This window comes from Drosophila busckii, chromosome 3R (genome assembly GCF_011750605.1).
Source record: "Drosophila busckii strain San Diego stock center, stock number 13000-0081.31 chromosome 3R, ASM1175060v1, whole genome shotgun sequence".
In the NCBI taxonomy this organism is placed as follows: domain Eukaryota; kingdom Metazoa; phylum Arthropoda; class Insecta; order Diptera; family Drosophilidae; genus Drosophila; species Drosophila busckii.
The window spans coordinates 12,831,064-12,851,770 of NC_046607.1; the positions used below are offsets into that span (position 1 = coordinate 12,831,064).

Consider the following 20,707-nt stretch of genomic DNA (forward strand, 5'->3'; position numbering starts at 1 on the left):
CTACGCAGCAAGTCAATTTGTGCTGCGGCAATTGGAAATGATTTCAATGGTTTCTGTTGTTTGTGTTTTTTTTTTGTAATTTTGTCACCGTTGTTTTTTATTATTGTGCATAAAGTACTTAGAGCTAAAAGTATAATTAAAGTAAGTTTATATTTATAATGTATATGTATTATGAATGGGGTCAGCCCCCGATTTATCAACATCTTCAGCTAAGTATGTGTGTGTGTGTGATTGTGTTTTGTGATTTATGATTTGATATTTTGTTTCCGTTTCGCTTGCAGCGCTCATATGCCAAGTGAAGTTCCCTACCCAAAGGAACTCAACACTTGTCAACAATTAGCTAGAGAGCAACTTGCGCGAGAAAGAGAGAGAGAGAGAGAGAGAGAGTCTGGTTAGAGAGCGAGCGCTAGAGAGGCTTGTGTTGGGAGTAGAGTAGAGGAAATATGAAATTGTATTATGTACAAAAGTGTTGGACTTAAGTTGCGCTCATAATTGCCGCCCAACATGCTGCGGGGGGAAGGGTTAGTCGTCCAGTTCAGAGACGTGTCAAGTCACAGTACGTAGTAGTGGTGGAAGGAGAGTTGTGTTAGCGCGTCAACGACAGGACTAGTCAGCAGCTTGAGCCGAGTATGTGTCTGATTGCAGTGAGTTCGAGGTTCGTGTTCATGTTCATGTTCTGTGAGTTTAGCTTGGAGCTTAGTACGGGCCAGACTTGCCGGGTGGGCCGTAGTTGCTGGATGGCGCCGAGATGCCAGAATCGCCACCAGAGAAGCCACCATCGCCGCCGCCACTCGAATAGCCGCTGCCAGTGTTGGTCTGCGTGAAACCGCCAGTGCCGCCAGAGATGCCGCCGGACTCCTTCTGGGTCTTGTACTTGATGAAGTAGACCTCGGGCTTTGAAGGCTGTGTGGGTGCGGGCGTGGGAATAACAATGTCCTGCTGATCCTCGGGCTTCTTGACCAACACATAAACCAAAGTCTTCTCTTCGTTCTGAGGCTGCACTGGAATGACTGGAGCCTGGTACGAGGGAGGAGATGGCGCCTTGATGAAGATGATTTTGTAGTGCTTCTGGGACTGACCAACTGGCAGATTGGGACGCTGACGCACTTCCTCTTGCTCTGGTGGTGGCACATGCACATAGATATGCTTTTGCACCAAAGTGGTGCCACCGCCGCCGCCGCCACCGCCGAATCCACCGCCAATGCCTGAAAATTAATAAACAAATGTTAAATTTGCGTATTGCGGCTAAGCTGGGCTAGAACACACCTCCGCCAAAGCCGCCGCCTGAGCCGCCGCCGAATCCACCGCCTGAACCGCCGCCGAATCCACCGCCGGAACCGCCGCCAAATCCGCCACCGCCGCCGCCGCCGAATCCACCCCCGGATCCACCGCCAAATCCTCCGCCTCCTGAGCTACCACCGAAGCCGCCGCCGAAGCTGCCGCCGCTTGAGCCTCCAAAGCCTCCAATGCTACCGCCGCCGCCGCCACCGCCGTGGGAGCCACCTCCTGAGCCACCGCCGCCACCGGGACGATTGTAGTTATAGCCAGCTTCTGGGCGTGCTGCTGCCAGCGCCAGGCAGGACATTAAGATAAAGGTTTTCATGGCTGAATTTATCACGGAGTTTAACGAACTTGGAACTTGGTAAAGGATCACACTTTCACTGTCACAGTAATCCTAGGTCTGTGCTGTGTGTGTGGAACAATAAAAAGTTCGTATGCTGCTGATGAATTTTGTTGCTGCTTGGTTTGCACAGTTAAAAAAGTTTCTCACGTTTTGGGTTATCCTCGACTCTTGACTCTGACTCTAACTCAGACTCGGTTCACCGATGTTTATTAGACCAAATCAAATGCTTCACTGACGAACCAATGCAGCCGCATCATCAATTTATACAGAAACTGCCGCAACATAGATGCCACAGTCGCAAACACACAGATACACACACAGACAGACACAGCCGCATACACTGAGAGAGCTTTGTGATCATGATGACGATGATGATGATGCGACTCTTTGGACATGGCGCATGTGTGGCCCAACGTCCACGGCTAGCCAGCGAGCTGGCCAATAATGAGCAGACGCTGTTAGCTGTAAATGTAATTGTGTAGATGCGAATGTATCTTTGTGTGTGTAGGACGGCAAGTGAAACCGAAATTACCGCACAATCAACTTATTACCGCACCAGCGTCTCTCGCTTATTTTCCGCTGTTGGCCAGCTGGAGACTGAGAGTTGCTGCTGCGTCATACACAAAGGCTCTCTCACTCTTTCTCTCTCTTTCTCTTTTAGTATCCCAATGTCGTGCACTTTCGCTCTCGCTGCCAACTCCCAGACAGCAGCAGCAGCAGCTGGCAGCTGTAGCTCGCACTTGAGTTGTGGCAGGCCAAGCGATTGCTACGGGCCAGCGGCAAAACAAATGTAAATGTAAATGTAAATTGTAAATGAAAATGAGAAAATCTTAGCTGAAAATTCGCTCACGATCGAAGTCGGGCACAGCAAGCAAAGTGAAAATCATAAGAAATACTGGGCAGACAGGCAGCTTGGCAAACTTCAGCCTGCATCTGTTTAATGTTAACAATGGCAATTTGAATAATTTGTGCGCGTGTTTTACTGTGTGAGATATTTCGCTAAATTTGAAAATTGGGTTGCCATTGTGCAGTCGAGCTACGTACTTGGCTTTAAATAAAAGAAAATATGGGTAAATATTAGCAAACGCTGGCGGCAAGAGTGAAATTAGCTGCAATTTAATTTACATAATACAAAAGAAATTCTATTTATAGAGACTTCAGCACATATTAAATGGTGTAATAATTCTTTTTGCTGATTGCATATGAAAATAAATTTAAAGTTTGCGCATTTGCTGGTCACGCCAGCAACTTAAAAGTTAACTTGTCTTATTCTTATTTGTTACCTTGTTTAAGTCTTTTATCTTTTACGAGCTTTTCAGTCGACTGGCCCTCGCACTCACGCATCGGAAATTGAATAAAGGGGCTTGCGTAATTTTTGCCATAAAACAGAATACAAAAATAACAAACCAAAACCCAAACACAAACACTTTGCAAATTGTCGCCATAAAATGCACGTTTATTGTGATTGCTGATTGTCGCTGTTGTTGTTGTTATTATTATTATTATTATTATCGCTGCTGCTTTAAACATTTATAATGTTAGTTGTAATGAGTTGGAGACTTGAAGGAAATTGTATTAAATGTTAAACGTTTTAATTTTTTCCCAATTAAACGCCAATTTTCAGTTTTTTTGTTGCTTGTGTTTATCTTATCAAAGGCGATTTGCAACGAATTTTAATTATGTTAAATGGCCAAAATGCTGTTGGCTTTCACAATTGGTTAAGCGAAAAATGATTTTTATTTAATTTAAGGTTACAAGCAACGCTCTGCTTGAGACAACAGCCAAATGCTTTGGCAATGCATAAGTATTCATAAACATTAAAAGCAGTTCGCAATGAGCTGTCATTGGAAATCCGTTTTGCCTGCAGCTGAAACGTTGCCTGGCCAGTGCATTTCCGGATTTTCCACCCACCTCAACCCACTGCAAAGCACAACACCGGCGATTTCACCTTGAAATGCGCTTGCATAACCAGACTCCAGTTTCAGATCCAGATATATGCACAACATCAGATCCAATACCATTGCCAATACCAATACCAATACCAATACCAATGCACAGGCGCGCATGCAAAATGTTTGGCTAACGAGCAGCGGATGAAATTTTCGGCACTCTTGGCTTGAGTGCTTTTATTGTTTAAACGCGGCTAAAAGCGTATTGGCTCCATAAATTGCATGCCAAGTGTGGGAAATGCGCAATGCAATAGATACCAAGCCAAGCAGAACAATCGACTGGGGGACAACGAATGCAAACGGCAATCAGTAGCTCATCCAGGCAGCATCAAATGAACCCGCCGACTCATGGGCTTAGTCAGCATGTAATTTACGGGGGGGCCAATAGTGTTTATTATGCGAGAGAGAGTTGGTAGTTCAAATTGGATTAAAACTGGATATGTGTTGGGTCAGAAAATTGAAAACACAAACAAACGCAATAGGCTTCAATTTATAGAGCACAGAAATCATTTTGAATGTTAACATTCAATTTGAATTGGATAAAACTGAACGCGGTATATGGCAGCCTTACAAGGTAAGTAAAGTAAGTTATATTGTTATTGTTATTATTGTAACAACGTTCTTGTTGTTCAAATTGTTTAGTAACAATAACAAAACCATTTGTTACATCAACAACAAAAGCTTGAGTTGTACATTAAAACCAAATGTTGTTACTGTGCATCAACAACCAAATGTTGCTTCCTATGTTTTAAAGTTTAAAACAAAAGCAGGTTAGCTGCATTGTTCTTTTAGTCATAACTTGGTCAAATTTATTATTAATGTTTTACTTCGCTGCGCTCGTTTGGATGCTAAAAACAAAACTGCATCATTACATTTTGCATTTTTAAAACTTTCAAATTTTTGGCATTTTTAAAATTTAAGTCCAAATGTCAAAAATCTGCAGTTTAATTCAAGTGCAATTGAGTTTAACAAGGTATAAATCTCTCGCGAACCATTTCCCCAACAGCTTATCACTTATTACCAATTTAGCCAAATTGAGCTTTTATATTAAAAATCAACTTGGTGCTTTTATATTTTTAAATTTTATTAGCTGTTATTGATTCGCTGAGTTACAGCCTTTCAAAGTTGGCAAATAGTAAAAGGAAAATTAAGTTGGCAGGCAGCATATTTATAATAAAAACAAACTGGCTCCATTTTGCATATTATATTTTATTATAGTTTTGCACAATTTTAATTAAACTTTTCATCAGCAAGGGGCGCCTTGGCCCACTGGCTACGCCTATGAGCCGACTGCAATTGCCAGTGCATTGGCAATGCCGATGGCTATGTCAGATTTGTAGATTGCTTGGAGCATTGCACAGATTGCATTTACATTTTCGATTTGCATTCAAGTTCACTGGCAGTTAAAATATTTTTTGGCAATTGAAGCAGCTGCCGCTGAACTGCCGTTGAACCAAAGCTAAATGCTAAGCTGGTCAAAGGGGAATGCCAAGCAGCAAAAAGATAGCAAAAAGAGACAAACTGCTGCAGGCAAATCAGAGCTTGGCGCAGAGATAAGTCTCACGCTTATTTAGTTGAACAACAAAGGAGACAATGGCAACGGAAAAAGCAAAGTTTGGCTGAGAACTGTGGCTTTTAGCTTAAAGCAAAGCGAGCAAGATTGCACAGAATTAAACTTGGGCCCGGAGTTTGTGTTTACGCAGCTTTAAGCTTTAAGTCAATCAGCGTTCAATCCAGCAGAATAAACGCTAATGCGTTTGTTGCGTAAGTCACTACAGGAAGCGGCTTAAAGTTTTGTCCTCAAGTCAGCATATCTGCTTGTAAACTGTGCGAGGTGACGGCGCTGCTGACACTGAAAGATTAAGCGAGATCATCGGCACACGCAACCACTTGGGTGATGTTGCTGCTGGCGGCGGTGGGTGCTGTGCATCCCTGGTTTGCTGTCTGGGAAGGCGGTGCGCGCGCGAGATTTGTAGGAAGTCGGTGCCGATGACGCTGACAGTTGTTGCTTCCTGCATCTTTTGTCGCTTGCTATTGTTAATGTGTGTCTCTGCCGCTGTATGTGGCAGCATCTCCGTTGGCCCAACATCGCCGCGTCTGCCTTTTGGCATAAGCGACGACGCCACTTCCTGCTTGTTAGGCAAACAGCGACAACAGCGTGCAAAATTTTTGAATTGTTGAATAAAATTTTGTTGTGTGTATGCAATTTTTTTCGCTTCGTCTTCGCGCTGTTGTTGTGCTTATAGCTTTTGCATTTTGCAGCATTGGCCATTTCGTTGGATTGCTTTTACATTTGACATTTTTGTCTGCTGCCGCTGCTGCTGCTGCTGCTGCTGCTTGACGATGCGCTCATGTGCTCAACGACAGATAGACACGGGGTTGCATCGACTTGTTATTTATTGCACTTGGCAGCATGTTTGTTATGTACGCTTCAATTGCAAATCATGACAGCAAACTTGAAGTTGCATACGGCCACTTGTTGCAGTTGCAGTTGCAATTGCAATTGCAGTTGTCGTAGTCGTTGCAATTGCAATTGCCACCGTAGCTGTTTGTTCATTTATTGTTCGTGTGGCCGTTTAGTTTTTTGTGTATTTTGCTTTTAAATGCTAATTAGTGTCAACGACTTTTTTGCCATACAGGTTCTTTAGTTGACCATTTGGCAATTGCCGGCCAGACTGGCCCAAATAATAGACTAAGCTACTAAATCAGCTAGACAATTGTTTAGCTAAAGGTTATTTATGAGCGCCCAAACAACAATTCAAATTCAATTCAAATAAAGATTTAATGGCTTACACAGCCGTAGCGGAGACAGTTATGTACGCATGTCTGGCTCGTTAGCTGACACGGACGATTTGTTGTTAATTTAATTGCTTAACAAATGCAAACAGCTTCGTTGATTTGGGAATGCTAAGCTAAGGTAATATGCAATGCAGCATACCAAAGCAGCCAGTGAAGACAACTTGGGTGTGGGTGTGGGCGTTTAGTTGCAACGGCCTTGGGCTGTTAGCTTGAACAAAATCCTCTATTGCTTAGTGCCAAGCCCACTTGTAAACTGCTTAGAGTAAAAACTGTGGCATTTGCTGCATGGCGGAAGTGTCGAGTTGTGGGTTGAAAGTGCAGTCTGTTTTTTGCAGCTGTGCAAGATGAAAACTTGCAGATATGAGTGGCAAGTGCTGGGAATCTCAGCGCCTGACATAGTAACCAAGAGCAGCAGCAGCAGCAGTAGCTTTAAATGCCGGATTAGGCGGCGCAAACAAGTTTCTTTTCAAGCGAACGAGTTGCTGGCAATTCCCAGGCGGGCGCAGAATATGGGCCAGCTACAGTCAGGTAGGTGCAACTGCAGACGCTGACATGAATGCCCTGAAGTACATAAAATGTTAGCGCTTTTGTCTGCATGGCGTATGCGTAATTTTGGGTAAACGAACTGCCATGCAAATCGTTAAAACAAAGTGCCCGCCATTTGACACTCAAGCGACCTGGAAGGCAGTTCAAAATGTGTGAAAGACAAACTTGCAAACGTCTGTTGGCTGCTGCTTTTTTTTATTCAAATCATAAAAGTTGATGTAATGAACTCGTAAAAGTCAACGACAGCAGCAGCAGCCGTGTGAGAAATTATGCCAAATGAGCAAAGATGTCCAAGCTAATGGCTATGGAAATTAAAAGCGCACGCAATCATTAAACTCAAGCAAACGAAGGACATTTACTTTGAAATTCGCAAGCAGCATACGTTAGTCGCAGCTTTAACTTAATAAATCTGAACTCAACATTGAGGAATTTCAAATGTGTGTGTGTGTTGCAGCTTCAAACGTTGCAAGCTCGCCCGCCCATTGCTGCCACCCTTTGCTGCTTGCCGCCGCGCTGTGCAATAAAAGTCGAAATTAAAGTGAAATCACACTGATTGGATTTGTATTTAAAATGCTGTACGAGGGCTGGCAAGCGTATAATTTATGTACTGTGGGAATGCTTTGAATCTCCATGGGATTGCGGCTACAGTTGCCACTTCTAAAAAAGTGGCAGCATTGCTGACACCGCTGCGCAATTGCAGCGTTGTAAACAATACTTTTATATTAATTTTTTATTAACACACAGTTTGCTTTAAAGCTAATGAAGATGCATATTTAATAGCGCAGCCAATTGGACTACTTAATAAATTGTGTTGCTTAAGACAACCACAGATTGGTTTCTGTGTAAAAAAAAGTTTTAGTGTACATCAAATTGCTTTCAAAAATTAGTAAGCATTTCTTAAGTATTTTGTTGCGTGCACGTGCCTTCAGTTGCTGCTGCCACTTGAAAGCAACAGCAACAACATTGGCTGCAAAACTTCGACAACGTTTGCATATCTGACGAAATAACTTGTCAAGATATAATCAAAAGCAACCCCTCAAATTGTTCAAAGCTCTCTGTCGCTCTGGCTCGCAGCCTCCTCCTCCTCCTCCTCCATGTACATTCTATGGCTTAGTGAATATTTCGTGCAATCTCCGCGCACATCGCACAAAACTATAGGAAGATAATGCAAATGGTCATTAGACACAAAAGTTAACGTTGCTTTGGGCCACTCGCTGCAGCCAGCAGTGACTGACTGACTGACTGGCTGGCTGGCTGGCTTTGTGGCTTATTGTCCGTCTTATGTAATCGTTGGTTAGTGCGCATTCAATAGCTAGAAGAAACCATAATTATTTGCATTTTACATAAATTGCGCTACAAAGATGCGTCCGACACTAAGTTGAGACCTCTTACTTTTTTGGCTTACTGAGTATTGGCAATTTGTTTGCTTATATTTTGCAGCTGCTGTGAGTTGATCAGCTAGGCTAAGAACCTTTGATAGCAGGCGCTTAATTTTTATTAGCCTGTTTGCCTAAATTGTCTACAATTTAGTTTAAGCTTGAGCTTGGGTAATTGAATTTCTCCAGAGAAAGCGCACAAAATGTTTTCTGCTTAAAAATTTCTAAAATAAATCATTGCTATTGTGGTAAGGCACTTGATGCGCAATTGGAGCAGCAAATGAAACAAGACAGTCGACAGTTGCTGTTGGCCCAACAGCAGTCAAAGGCTTGAGGTCAGAAGATTGATTAAGCGTAGGCACGCTTGAAGAGCAGAGCAAAGTCATCAAGGCCGCTGGTCCAAGCTGATAAATGAGCAGCATGTAAACAAAAGTTGAACTGCAGGCATTATTAATATCAATTAGGGCCAACTCGAGCGTCAAAAGTAAAACCAAAAGTGAAAGAATTGAGCGACAAATGACAGCTGCAACGCAGACCGACAAACAAAGTGAGAGCCTGTGCAACTGCGTCGCTTACATAAGCTGGCAGCCGAATCCGAAGATGCCCAGCTGCATATTGGACTGGTGCGATAATCAATGCGATTTATGGCGACTGCCAAACACGCGTGGTAAACAACGTTATACACAAGGATGTCAATGCGCCCGCCCGCTAACTCCCTGGACAAATGCCGATTAGGTAAGCATTGGCAACGGCAACGGCATCGTCGGTGTAAATTGAGCCAAAAGATAAATGAGTTAAGTCAGGCCGCGGCTGATTGAGATTCGCACGAAAAATAAACTTTCGCTTTTCAACTGCGGCTGCAGATAAAAATGGAGAAGAAGAAGAAGCTTTGGCCAAGTGGCAGTAAAAAATTAATTTAAATTTCGATTTTATGCAGTTGTCAGTTTAAAGTCATGGGCATAATTGTTAACTGAGCTGGCAAATTGTCATTATACTTAAATAAAAATATAAAGTAAACGCAAGAGCTGCAGAACTTTTGGTTTCAATTTGAAAAGAGAATTTGTAAAAATGTAATTGAGAGTGTTCACTGTACTTGCGTCTTTGTATGCACAAGTGAAAAGTGTCAACTTTATGTAAATTAAACAGTTGCTGCTGCTGCAATTTTCTTTTATTTAAGTTTCAGCAACAGCAACTGCTTCAATTGGCTACGTAAATATTAATGAACGCACATGTTTGCGCTGCTTTTATTGCAATATAAGGTGTTAATTATTATGGAGCAAGGCGTAAAGACTGCTGCAGCTCAGCTGAAGCACAAAAATCTGCAAGATAAAAGAGCAAAGGCCTGCAGTTTGTGGCAAGGTCGTTGCACAGTCGAAAAATCAAGTTGCATACCTAACTAGCAAATTGTTAATAAATTATACATATAGTGAGACTTGATAGGCCAACATCTAGCGCCTATGTGAACAGCAGCATCATCAGCATTGCACACGCACCTGCTGTTGCTGCTGCAGCCGATTAGATACATGTGCATGGGATTATGAAAATTGTGTGTGCGCAAAGGTCAGTGGTCGAACTGGTTTTATTCACAAATTGCACATTTTGGCCAAAACTTGTCGCTTCGCACGCACCCGCGCCGCTTAACCTTGTAGGCCTTGCCACAGTTGCAACAGCAACAGCAACCGCAACAACAGCTATAGCTACAACGACAGCTGCAAGTGGCAGGCCAAGGCGAAGGAAGCCAATGAAAGTCACTTAGGCTCTTAACCTTTTGGACAGCCGCACGCTGTCTTTGGCAAGGAAATGTTTACAAGTTTCAGCGTCAAGGCAAACTCAATGCACATACTTGAACAGAAAGAAAGAAAGCTAGCAGAAAAAAAAGGAAACTACATTGCCAAAGGCTATGCGCGGCACTTGTGTGATTTGTATCTAATAGATACAAAATGTATTTATTATTTATTCAACTGAGCTGCAGTTAAAAAGAACTTACTGCTAAGTCCTACATCAAATTAGTTAAAGTTTTTGAGTTTAAGCTTTGTTTGCTTGATAAAATCAAAATGTATCCAATCAAAATTTATGCAGTGCATACAAAAATTACAAAATCTGTGCTGTTTGCACTGAGTTTCTTTCATTATTCATTTAATCTAGCCAATTGGCTATAAAAAATGCAATTAAATGCTCATATGAACTCTCAATGTGTCGCTAATCTTAATACCCGGCGTCCATTTAAAAAAAAAGTAAGTGTAAATACATATGTCCAAGACTATTAACAAAATAATTGCTGCAGATATGTCTTTATTTCAAATTTGTATTGACTAGCGCGTTAGCTTTTTATTCCTGCTTCTCCTTTTTTTACGTTTAAGCTTTGGTAAATTGCTGTTACCACTCACTATGCACATTCTACAGTATCCTTGCAACGTATACACACGTTTGAGTGCTGCAGCTTTTGACTTAATTGCTTGCATTGCCACACGTTTGTTGTCTGTGCGCTCAGCTTCGAGCACGAGTCCTTGTTCATTAGGAAAATGTATCACGTTTGATTGTAACCAACTGCGGACTGTGTCAGCTGTTCAGTTTGCATTTCGTAACTCTAGTATAGATGTCAATAATCAACAGTTGCGCTATTAATATGCCAAACAGGCTATGCCTGAAAATCTAGCAAGCGCGCAACTGTTCAATCTATGAATTGTTCACACCTTAACAGCGGCAATAAAACGTAGCAGCAATATTCATAAAAACACATACAGCTTTAAGTCTGGCCATAAAGGAGTCTGTGACTTTAACAATTGAAACCGAGTGGACAGCTCCAGTTGACTGTGCAAAGGGTTCGGGGGCATTAAAATGGCAATGATGGCACACTATTATTTCCGTCATGAGGCCAACTAAGCAAACTAGAAAACAAACACAGCAACACCAACAGCTGGGCAGCACTACAATAAAATAAAACAAGTAAACAAGTAAACAAAAGCTGAGAAGAAAGTGCAAAGCGTAGCAATGTTGGTTGGTTGGTTGACTGAGGCTGTAGCTGGAGCTGGGAGCTGTGTGCATGCTGAGCGTAATATTTATGCTTTTATTTACAAGACAAGAAATTATTTTTACTATTGTGTCCCGTTTTATTTGAAAATAACGTGATGGCAACAGCAAGTAGAGCTCAGTTGATTTTGTGGCCAGTTGGAGTCGCAGTGAGTTGCCTCCCTTTGCCTGAGAGTTGAGTTGTAACCCATTAGAGCTACAAATCATTTTGCAGCGACGGACGCTTTGCAGCTCGTGTCTGTGGCGGTTGCTGTGGCTGTGCCTGGGAAGGGAGCACTGGCTGGCAAAATAAACTTGTGAGTTGCCGTGGCAAACAAAAGCAAAAGTCAACACACACACACACACACACTCATACAGACAGCGTGTCTGCCATTGTGCGCTTTTTGATATTACGACATGCTGCAGCTAAAGATTTATGCCGCAATTACCGCAAGTGTAAACTAATTACGGGCTTAAAGTGGTAACAAACAGATAACAACAACTTAACTTGGCCAACTAAGCGTTACAGCTACCACAGACTACTTTGCCAACAATCAAACTACTTATGCGGTGTCTTATCAATTTGATTTACTCTTAACACTCCCAGACTCCAACTCCGACTCCAGTGAATATTGCAGGCAGCAACCTTTTGGCCTCAGCTTGTTTTTCTTGTTGTGGAAATTTTCCCATTTACTATACGACGCGTTCTTCATCAATTCGTTGGGCTTGTGTTCATTTCATGCTGTTGTTAACATTTTAATTACAACAGTGAGGCGGCCGCAGTTATCGATTGCCTTTGGGGCAATGGCGCTGTCTGTTTGGCTAACGCCCAACAGTATAACATGTGCTAAACTGTAGTGTCAGGTGCATGAATAATCTGGCATTATAGCAGTTTAAGGCGTCTAGAGGCTTCTGCAAACAGTAGCCAAGCTACGTTTTATTTATGCGCATTAAAATAGTTGCACAGTTAGTTGACTGTGACCCCGTCAGTTGTTGTGACTGTTTTGTTTTGTTAATGACAAGAGCGTTTCAAATAATAAAAATAATAATTCATTACGTTCGCACAGCGTTTAAGTGCGTCACTGACACAAATTTTGGCGCAGCAGCAGCAGCAGCAACGACGGACTGCAAGTCCGTACAAAATACAAAAACCTTTCACTTTTCGTTTGTAGAATAAACTTGTTCGGACGACCAACTAAGCAGTCAAGATGTTACTTTATGTAACACAGCACTCAAACAAAAGCAACAGCAGCAGCAGCAACAATAACCATGAGCAGATGTAACAACAAATGCAGCCAAAGCTGTTGCAGCCACCGCTGCTGTTGTTGCTGCTGCTGGTGCTGCTGCTTAGGTGCGGCGCTTGCTTCAATATAATTGCAAGTCAGGCATTGGAACTGCAGCCAAAAGTTAGATTAAATATGTACATAGGTATTAGTATCAATTAGTAACCCAGTAGTCTAATTTATGAGCGCCAGCTAGCTAATTTATGTTGCCAGCAAAGTAAATAAACTGCGCTGCTATTTGCCAAAAGTCAAGGGTCAAGCTGCTCAATGTGAAGTATTGCCGGCCAGACAACAAACTTAATTGTTTCATAATTGTGCACAAATAAATTAAATTATTATTTATTAAAGTTGCAGCAGCAACATCGCTCATGTTGTCGCCTGCCTCTTGCTATGCAAACTTTAAGTTTATTTTTATTTGTACGCTCCATTGACAGATTACTTGCAATATTTCAGCGACAATTTTTGTTTGGAGTTTGCAACAGTTTGACGTTTGACAAGCAAACTGCATTTGACAACAATGAATTGCCTTGAAATAAATCAGCAAAGCTTAAAAAAGAAAAAGAAAACGAAATTGCAATTGCAATACGAGTAAGAGTTATGCGAGAATCGAGCTGCCAAAGGCATTGCTCGTGTGCTGATAGGCAGCAACTAATTGCTATGCGCTGTAATTGTTGCTCTTATCCAGCAGCAATATCTTTGCATTTAACGCATAACGCACGCACATACAAACACATGTATATGTATATATATATAGGGGCGTGTGGGTGTGTGCTTGCAGCCTGGGAATCCTCTCACTTTTTTTCCCATGCACCTCCCATTGTATCGCTGTGTTTGTGCGCGCGCAACGATGATGAAGTTGATGCGACTTGGGACTGAGAGCTACCAAAAGCACTGCCTGGTTGGCTGTTTGGTTGGCTGGCTGGCTGGCTGGCTGGCTGGCCAGACAGTTGGCTGTGTATGACACAGATTACGTAATGCGAAATTAACATTTTAACACAATTCAGCAGAAAGACGCCGACTGCGTTGCATGCAGCAGCAGCAGCAGTAACAGCAACTGCAAAGAAAGAAACCGAAAGCAGAAGCAACAAACTGCCAACTCATAGACGTTAATGCAGCAGCTTCGCTGGCGTGGTCAGCTACACCTAGGATTAAAGACTTTGCGACCACTCAGACGCACTGACAGTCAATTATGCAATTAACGTTTTATATGGACAGCAGCAGCAACAGCAACCAAATGAGCCAAATTTCCTATGCAATTTGCCAAACCGCCTCCGGCTATTGATGCGACTGACAACTGTGACGTGTCATCGCCGTAAGTCAGCGCACTTTATTATGCCTTTTAGTTAATTATTTGCAGCTTCGTTGTGTTTCCGAATTGGCTAGCAGTCAAAGTGGTAAGTCGACTTTGTCGACGCAAAATAAACAGTACTGCTTAAATACAACCCTTGCAATTGCAATCGAAGCAATATTGCGCATACGTCATGTGAACCGTTTAAATTAATTTTTTGCTAATTCAATTGCCAACGTTCATGCTGTCATTATCAACGACAGCATCGTGATTTTTATTTTTGCTTGTAATTTTGCTAATTATTGTAGCAGCAGCAACAAGGAAGAAAATTGTCAAGCGGACAACTCTGAGAAATCCAAATGGAATCTACAGCGAGTGATAGCTACATATTTGGTGCTATGGCAACGCAGCAGTTGGAAGTTAGCAGTTGCATGTCAAAGGATGGCCTCAGTTTGACCAACAGCAACAGCTAACGAAAGGCAAAAAGTGAATGGCTTTGATGATGAGGCTGTCTGTCTGTCCGCCTTGGGCATCAATTGTGTAATCTCGCCAGTCAATATGAAATATTTGTTGTTCGGCTTCTGCTGCTTGCAACGCTCCTTTTGTGTTCAATCAGCAGCTGTGCATGGCTCACTGAGCGCCGCGCAGCCCCAAAATCTGACGCCCAGTGTAATAAATGTTGACTACAGCAGTCAAGCTGACATGAGCTTGTTATGCGTTAGCATTGGCTTAATTAAAGCTATAAAATACAAAGGTCAAGCTAGGCATATATAATATTTTTATGGATGCGCCAGCGCCTGACAAACGACGTGTGTCGTCGTCTATGGAAATTCCACAGTTCATTTCGGCGCAGACCCGTTTAACCACTGGTTACGTCGTCGTCTCACCCGCATTGTGACCCAAAAGCTTCCTGGAACCACAAAACTGATCGTCGTTGCGACAAAGCAAAGTGGCAATCTATAGGCGCGCCAAGCTGCAAGCTCCAAGCTGCGGCGGCAGCTGTCAGTCGACTCACGTACTTGGCAGCAGGCAAAGCTAAGTTGAGTTTAGTTGCCTGCGCTGCATAAATCTCTTGCCATTTATTTATTTTTGCAAAACAAAAGGCTGCACATCGTAAACAACAGTATTTAGTGTTGCCAGCTGCATGGGCTGACACTCAGCTGAACCCCAGAGCTGGCATAAATTGTTTAGCCTGCCATTGACTTAATGCTAATCCTATTAGCGCCGTAATAATAGTCAATTAAATTATTTGTATATTTGCATAGAATAATCCTTTGCTCTATTGTGGCTGTGGCTGTGGCTGTGGCTGTAGCATGTGCCAAGCACTTGCTTTCCACTTGCTGCCTACGCTGGAATTTGAAACTATGCACGCGCTGGAAAATTCCTGGCAAGCTAAAAATAGGCTAGCAAATTCAAATGCCAAGGCTTAAAAGCATCGTCGTCAGCGTTGTTGTTTTTGTTGTTGTTGTTGTTGTTGCAACGCATTTACATTTGCCATTTGTTTTATTTCATTTGGCAGGATACTTCGGCCCTTTTTGTGCCCAGCTAATGGCCAAATCCATTTGCTTCTAAATTTGTTTTTGCGGTTAGCAAAGCGATGGACTTACCTTACGCTTAGAGCGCGCCATGCGTTGGTCCCGCGAGTTCTCCGCCTCGCCGGGTGGTCGCTTGCCCCAGACGGCAATGGCGATGCGCGTATATGTGAAAATGAGCACCAGCAGTGGCACGATGAACTGCAACGTGAATAGCGCCAGCGTATAGTAGTGCTCATGCTCGGTGGTGGGCCAGACCTCGCGGCAAATGTATCTGTTGTCCAATGTCGTCGTCGTCGTCGTTGGTTCGAGTTGCGGGCAATAAAACATGAGCAGAGTAGAGCGACAACGTTAGTAGATTATATTAGTATATAGTATGGGGGCCTGGGTGGGCATATCACACACGCATACACACTTACAGTTAGTTGTGTGCTAAAAGCTCTCATGCCTCTGATGTTGGCACTTGAGTTGCGCAACAATTTGGTTGCAAGCTAATCATGCGGGCCGGGCCGGGCCGGTCCGGGCCATGCAGCTGGCAGATTGAAAAATTCATATTTTACGCTTTTGCATTTGCAAGCGAGCATTGTTTGGTAGCATCTGTTTTTGATGGTCCTTTAAGCGTCAAGCTTCTTCTGACTGTTGACCAGCTGATGTTGTGGTAATTAGGCACGTTGCCTGCCACACACATAACTCGCCACTATGTGTTGCAACAAACTATGCTAATAGCCTGTAATTGCATGCAGATGCTTCAAAGTCAAAATCGCTCACGTTTGATGTGGCAATATTCTTAGTTTGCTTTATTTTCAACAACTAATCTGCTATGTACACATTGCTCGGCTGGTGAGCAAAATGTTTGTTTACTTCTATTTGCAGTGCACTCGTAGTCGTGCCACAAGCAACAAAAAGCTGCTTTTTGCATTTATGGCCACTCTCGACCAACTATTAAATGCCCAACTATCTATGTCCTGCACATGAAGCCAAAGCGACCATACACAAGTGCCACTCACTGTGCTCAACTGTGGCATGAGCATTTAAAAGCTCTACTGACTGCCTTAAGAATCGCAATAAACGCACACACACACACATGCTCACTCATACAATGGATACTTACTTTTCACACTTCTGATGCCACAAGGACTCCGGTATGACCAGTCGGGATACAACTGGTATGGGAAACGCCGTAGCCAGCGCTATGAACCAAACGCCAGCAATTATAAATTTAGCATAACTGCAAAAGATACAAAAAATATGTTACAATGATTTTAAGCTAAATAAATCATCAATAGCGTTTTTTCAACAGTCAATAGAATTTCTATACAGGCCAAAGCACGTTTTGTTTGCTTAAATGAATAACAAACAACAACTAAGCTGGATACTAAATAAATTCAAATAATATAAAAACGTTAGCCATTTATAAAATGTATTGTTTATTTGATTAAGAATTTTTCAATTATAAAGTTCAAGTTATTTTAAAAATAAATTAATAAAGTGAAGTCAATATGGACAGTCAAGTTAAGTAAGATAAGTACTTTGTAAATGTTAGTAAAGTTAGCATTAGAAATAAAATGTCAAGCGCACATCAGTGAGCAGTAGACTGCTGGAATTTCAAATATATTTTTTAAATTTTCAATGCTCTGAAGGAATTTCAATTTAATTGTGCGGAATGTTCTTAGCTTTACTATCGCATTATATTTTTTTAATGTGTATATACATTTATTTTTACATGCGCTTAGCACAACATTATGGCGCTAAAAACAATTGTCCATTACTTGTTAGCCAAACGTAACGTATGCGTGTTGGCAATGCGCATACGCCCAGTGTGCGCCAAAGTCATGGCTAGCACTAACTGCTGCCCTACTAAAGCAAACGTATACGTAAATTACAAGCAGTCTGTATAATTATAAACCTTATTTACTTGATGTCTCGCAAATATTTGCACAAGCCAACACAATAGCCCTAAAAGCTGCGCTGCTTAACGCACACGCACTCACTCATTGACAGGGCGTGACATAAACGCTGCCTACCCTCAAACTCATTTAGCCGCTATTAAGCAGCGTGAGTGAGCGTGAAGAGCTGCGTTCAGCCTGGGCTGCCGTATCGGGTTACTAAGCTAATTGACGTGCAGCGGCGAGGCAAGTGTCAGGAGTCTACAAGATTTGCAGCAGCAGCAGTAGCAGCAGCAGGAGCAGCAGCAGCTGGTTTGGTCGCTTGGTGTGGCGCTATAGTTGTGTCTTGGGTTACTATCTAAACCAATTAACACAGCCGAGCCAAAGCTAGAGCACAAATACTTGGCGTTGCGTGCTCTAGTCTCTGGAGGCGTGTTATAGGCCACAGGCAATGCAAATAAAGCACTTCAGGGCGCCCGTCATTCAGTTTAGTTGACTTTAATGGGACAAGCAATATACAAAATTTGAACTCACCGCTTGGTGATGCGTGGGCGCAGTGGCCACATGATGGCTATGTAGCGATCAATGCTGATGGCGACCAGCGTATAGGCGCTGACCAGCACTGAGACAACCTGTGAGTAGTTGACAAAGTGGCAGAGTACAATGCCAAATGGCCAGTAGTTGAGAATGTAGAGCGAGATGAACGACGAGGGCACGCAGAACAATGACATGAGTATATCGCCCAGTGCCAGATTGGCTATAAAGTAATTCGTAACTGTTCGCATGCGTGGCGTGGACTGCACTATGTAGCAGACAATGCCGTTGCCAAGCAGCGCGAATATGAATATGGGAATGTACAGCAAGTAGATGACGCTCTTGAAGTAAACATTGGACCAGACGTCATCCGACTGCACTTCGACTTCGTTGCAGCTAAAGTTCAGCAGCACGGTGACATTGAAGCGTTCCAGGGCGGGTGTAGTTGAGGCGTAGACAGCAGCTTCGGTGCTTAGTTCCGCAGCGCTGCTTTCATTATACAGCAGCGAGCCGGCCGCCTCCTGGTAATCATCATCGTTGCGCAGCAAGGGCTCCTGCGGTGCTATATAATACAGGCGCTCGTCATAAAGCATGTCGCGCTCAATGCCCATGCGGCGGCTGTGTATGCGCCAGCTGAGGCTAGTCAAGTCCATTGTTGGCTTCAACAATATTTACGCATCATTAAAGCTGCAAGCAAAAATAGTACAAGTTTTATTTTTAGTCAACTATTTAGATTAAATGAATTACATAATTGCAAGTAATAATTCAAAGCAACACATAACACAAGCGAAAACAGAGCAACATTGCCAAAAATAACACAACATAGCAGCAGCAAATAATCAATAACAAATGGCAAACAATTATTCCATTACATTGAGCTTGGAGTGAGCGCAGTTCACTGAGATTAGAAGCAACGCGTCTCTAGTTTATTGAAATGGGAAACGGAGCTTAGCGCAGCACATGTGTGAGCCTCAGCGCATTAAAGTCATCAAAATGATAAGCAGCTTTGCAAGCTCAGAGAGTCACAATTGTTAAAGAAAATTATGAGAGCTGAGATTTCATTGCCAGCAACCGGGGCGTATGAGTGTTATTTTTTGGATGAAAAGAAGTCATTTCAACTTTTACTGGCACTGCGTTTTAATGCCCTCTGCTCTCTGTTACTGACAATGCCCTTGCTTATGACAGTACGAAAAGCCGGAAAAGGATATCAAGCAAGTAAATTGCTTATCTCAGCGCAATAATGAGACACTTGCAGGCAAAGCTACGCACAGCCCGTATCTAGCGACTGCGCTGCCATTCTATACTCTGTGTGTGTGTGTGTGTTTGTGCGTGACTTGAGTATTTGTTAAAGCTAGCTTGTCGTTGTCGTTGTTGCTGTTGGATTTTTATCAATTATGCTGCAAATTTCAAAAATGCCAGCAAAGCTTTGCCAAATTTATTTAGGCATCTTAAAAGCTGGAGAATTTGTTATTGGTAGAAAGTATGTGCCTCCCCAGAAACTCAATTAAATCTGCATTGAGTTGCGTATGTCAACAAAAATAAGTCAATTGATTTAAAAGGTAGCTGAACCCAAATGAGCTGTAATGACTTTTCAGCAAACAACAAATTAAATATAAGCAAGCGACTGTTGTTGGCAGTTGCTTGCTCATCCCCAAGACTTTTGACAGACGCAGCACGTTTGAAATACATTACGTTTTTGCAATTTTAGGCAGCTCATATACATTAACATGCAGCCGAGCTGTATAATCCTGCGAGTCCGTGTTAATGAATACGCATCAATTTAATACAAAGTGAAATGCGTTTGGCATACGCAACTCAATAACTAATAGCACATCAGGTCGAAAAAATGGAAATTAAAGCCACGCAGGCCAGCGAATTATTTTTTGCTGCCTTTGATACAAACGAAATGTATTTATTACCGTAATAAAACATGAACAAAATATGCGCAGCAGTATAAATTTCACAAAAAATCACGTACCACTCTGTGTAAGCAGAGCACTTGGGGCAAGCACAATTGCTGTGGCAAATTTAAATAACGGCAAACGTAATGTGCCTATGGAAAAATGAATATAATACATATTTATGTGGAAAGTAAAGGGAGCCAAATTTGTAGGCAAGCAAAGTGGCAGTAAATAAGATTTGATCGGCTTAGTTGCATGTAAATTCATTTAGCGCGCTCTCAGACCGACAGGCAACAAAAGTGAAAAACATAAATACAAAATAAAATGTGCCATCCGCGTTAAGTCAGGTGCGTAGTCCTTTTTACGCTTTCTTCTTTCAGCTACGCAAATAAAATTCAATTTGAGGCAAAATATGACTTAAGGCACACATAAGCCTTAGGCACTTTCTAGCCGAGACACAGAACAGTGCTGCTCCGTTTACATTGCTAGCTGGCAGGCATGAAGTCTGGACCAGAGGATTGCAAACAAAGCAAAGTGCATTTGGGACGTTTCATTCAAACGGTTGAGTCTACAAAGGGCGCATTGCTTTGAAGCCACTAGCAGTGGCACCTGGGGAATGGCACAAAAGAAAAGTTCAACCAGTCAACGAGGTAAACATTTCTCTCTTTTGAGTGGCTTTAGTGTACGTCTGTGTGTGCGTCAATCATACGCCTGGTTGGCCTGCTGTTAACCGCAATGTCAATGTGTTGAGCAACAACTTGCCTAGAGTCTCTTTTTGCTGTTCTCTTTCGAATAACTGTAATTATAATTAATGAGCTATGTCAAGTGCACAGCATTAGAGAGCATGGGGCCATGCTCATTGTCACAGCGGTTTATCTTGCTCGCTCCTTAGCAAGTTGTGCTTCCTGAGTTGTGTCAAGGCATAAATGGTGTCAGCTCAGCGGGTTGTCAGCTTTTATGTAGCCCAATTAGCCAAGTTG

At 42.6% G+C, this 20,707-nt stretch overlaps 2 protein-coding genes across 4 annotated transcripts in view; both read right to left on the reverse strand.

Moving 5' to 3' along the window:
* Positions 1–20,707, reverse strand: part of LOC108602930 (RYamide receptor) — a 49,143-nt gene that overhangs the window by 6,582 nt on the left and 21,854 nt on the right. Inside the window, exons 2-4 of the mRNA XM_017991273.1 lie at positions 17,827–18,513; positions 16,518–16,634; positions 15,482–15,680 (exon numbers count right to left, since the gene is read on the reverse strand). Coding sequence (XP_017846762.1) covers positions 15,482–15,680; positions 16,518–16,634; positions 17,827–18,479 — 969 coding nt within the window. The 5' untranslated portion in view covers positions 18,480–18,513. The remainder of the gene's footprint in view (positions 1–15,481; positions 15,681–16,517; positions 16,635–17,826; positions 18,514–20,707) is intronic.
* Positions 606–1,851, reverse strand: LOC108602940 (serine, glycine, tyrosine and glutamine-rich protein). 3 transcript variants are annotated; one of them, XM_017991283.1, is made up of 3 exons: positions 1,772–1,851; positions 1,267–1,686; positions 606–1,205 (listed from the first exon to the last, which is right to left on the reverse strand). In XM_017991283.1, the coding sequence occupies exons 2-3, from the start codon at positions 1,601–1,603 to the stop codon at positions 697–699; spliced, it is 846 nt and encodes a 281-aa protein (XP_017846772.1). In that variant the 5' UTR covers positions 1,604–1,686; positions 1,772–1,851; the 3' UTR covers positions 606–696. The 3 variants fall into 3 exon arrangements, with proteins under 3 accessions (XP_017846772.1, XP_017846773.1, XP_017846774.1); XM_017991284.1 differs by having other exon boundaries at positions 1,267–1,718; XM_017991285.1 differs by having other exon boundaries at positions 1,267–1,681; positions 1,772–1,849.

Bases quoted from the DNA above. Each gene is read 5' to 3' on its own strand.
- LOC108602940 (XM_017991283.1), bottom strand. From the start codon at position 1,603: ATGAAAACCTTTATCTTAATGTCCTGCCTGGCGCTGGCAGCAGCACGC. The intron at 1,206-1,266 runs GTGTGTTCTAGC...ATTAATTTTCAG, and splicing joins AGGCGGCGGCTTTGGCGGAG to GCATTGGCGGTGGATTCGGC.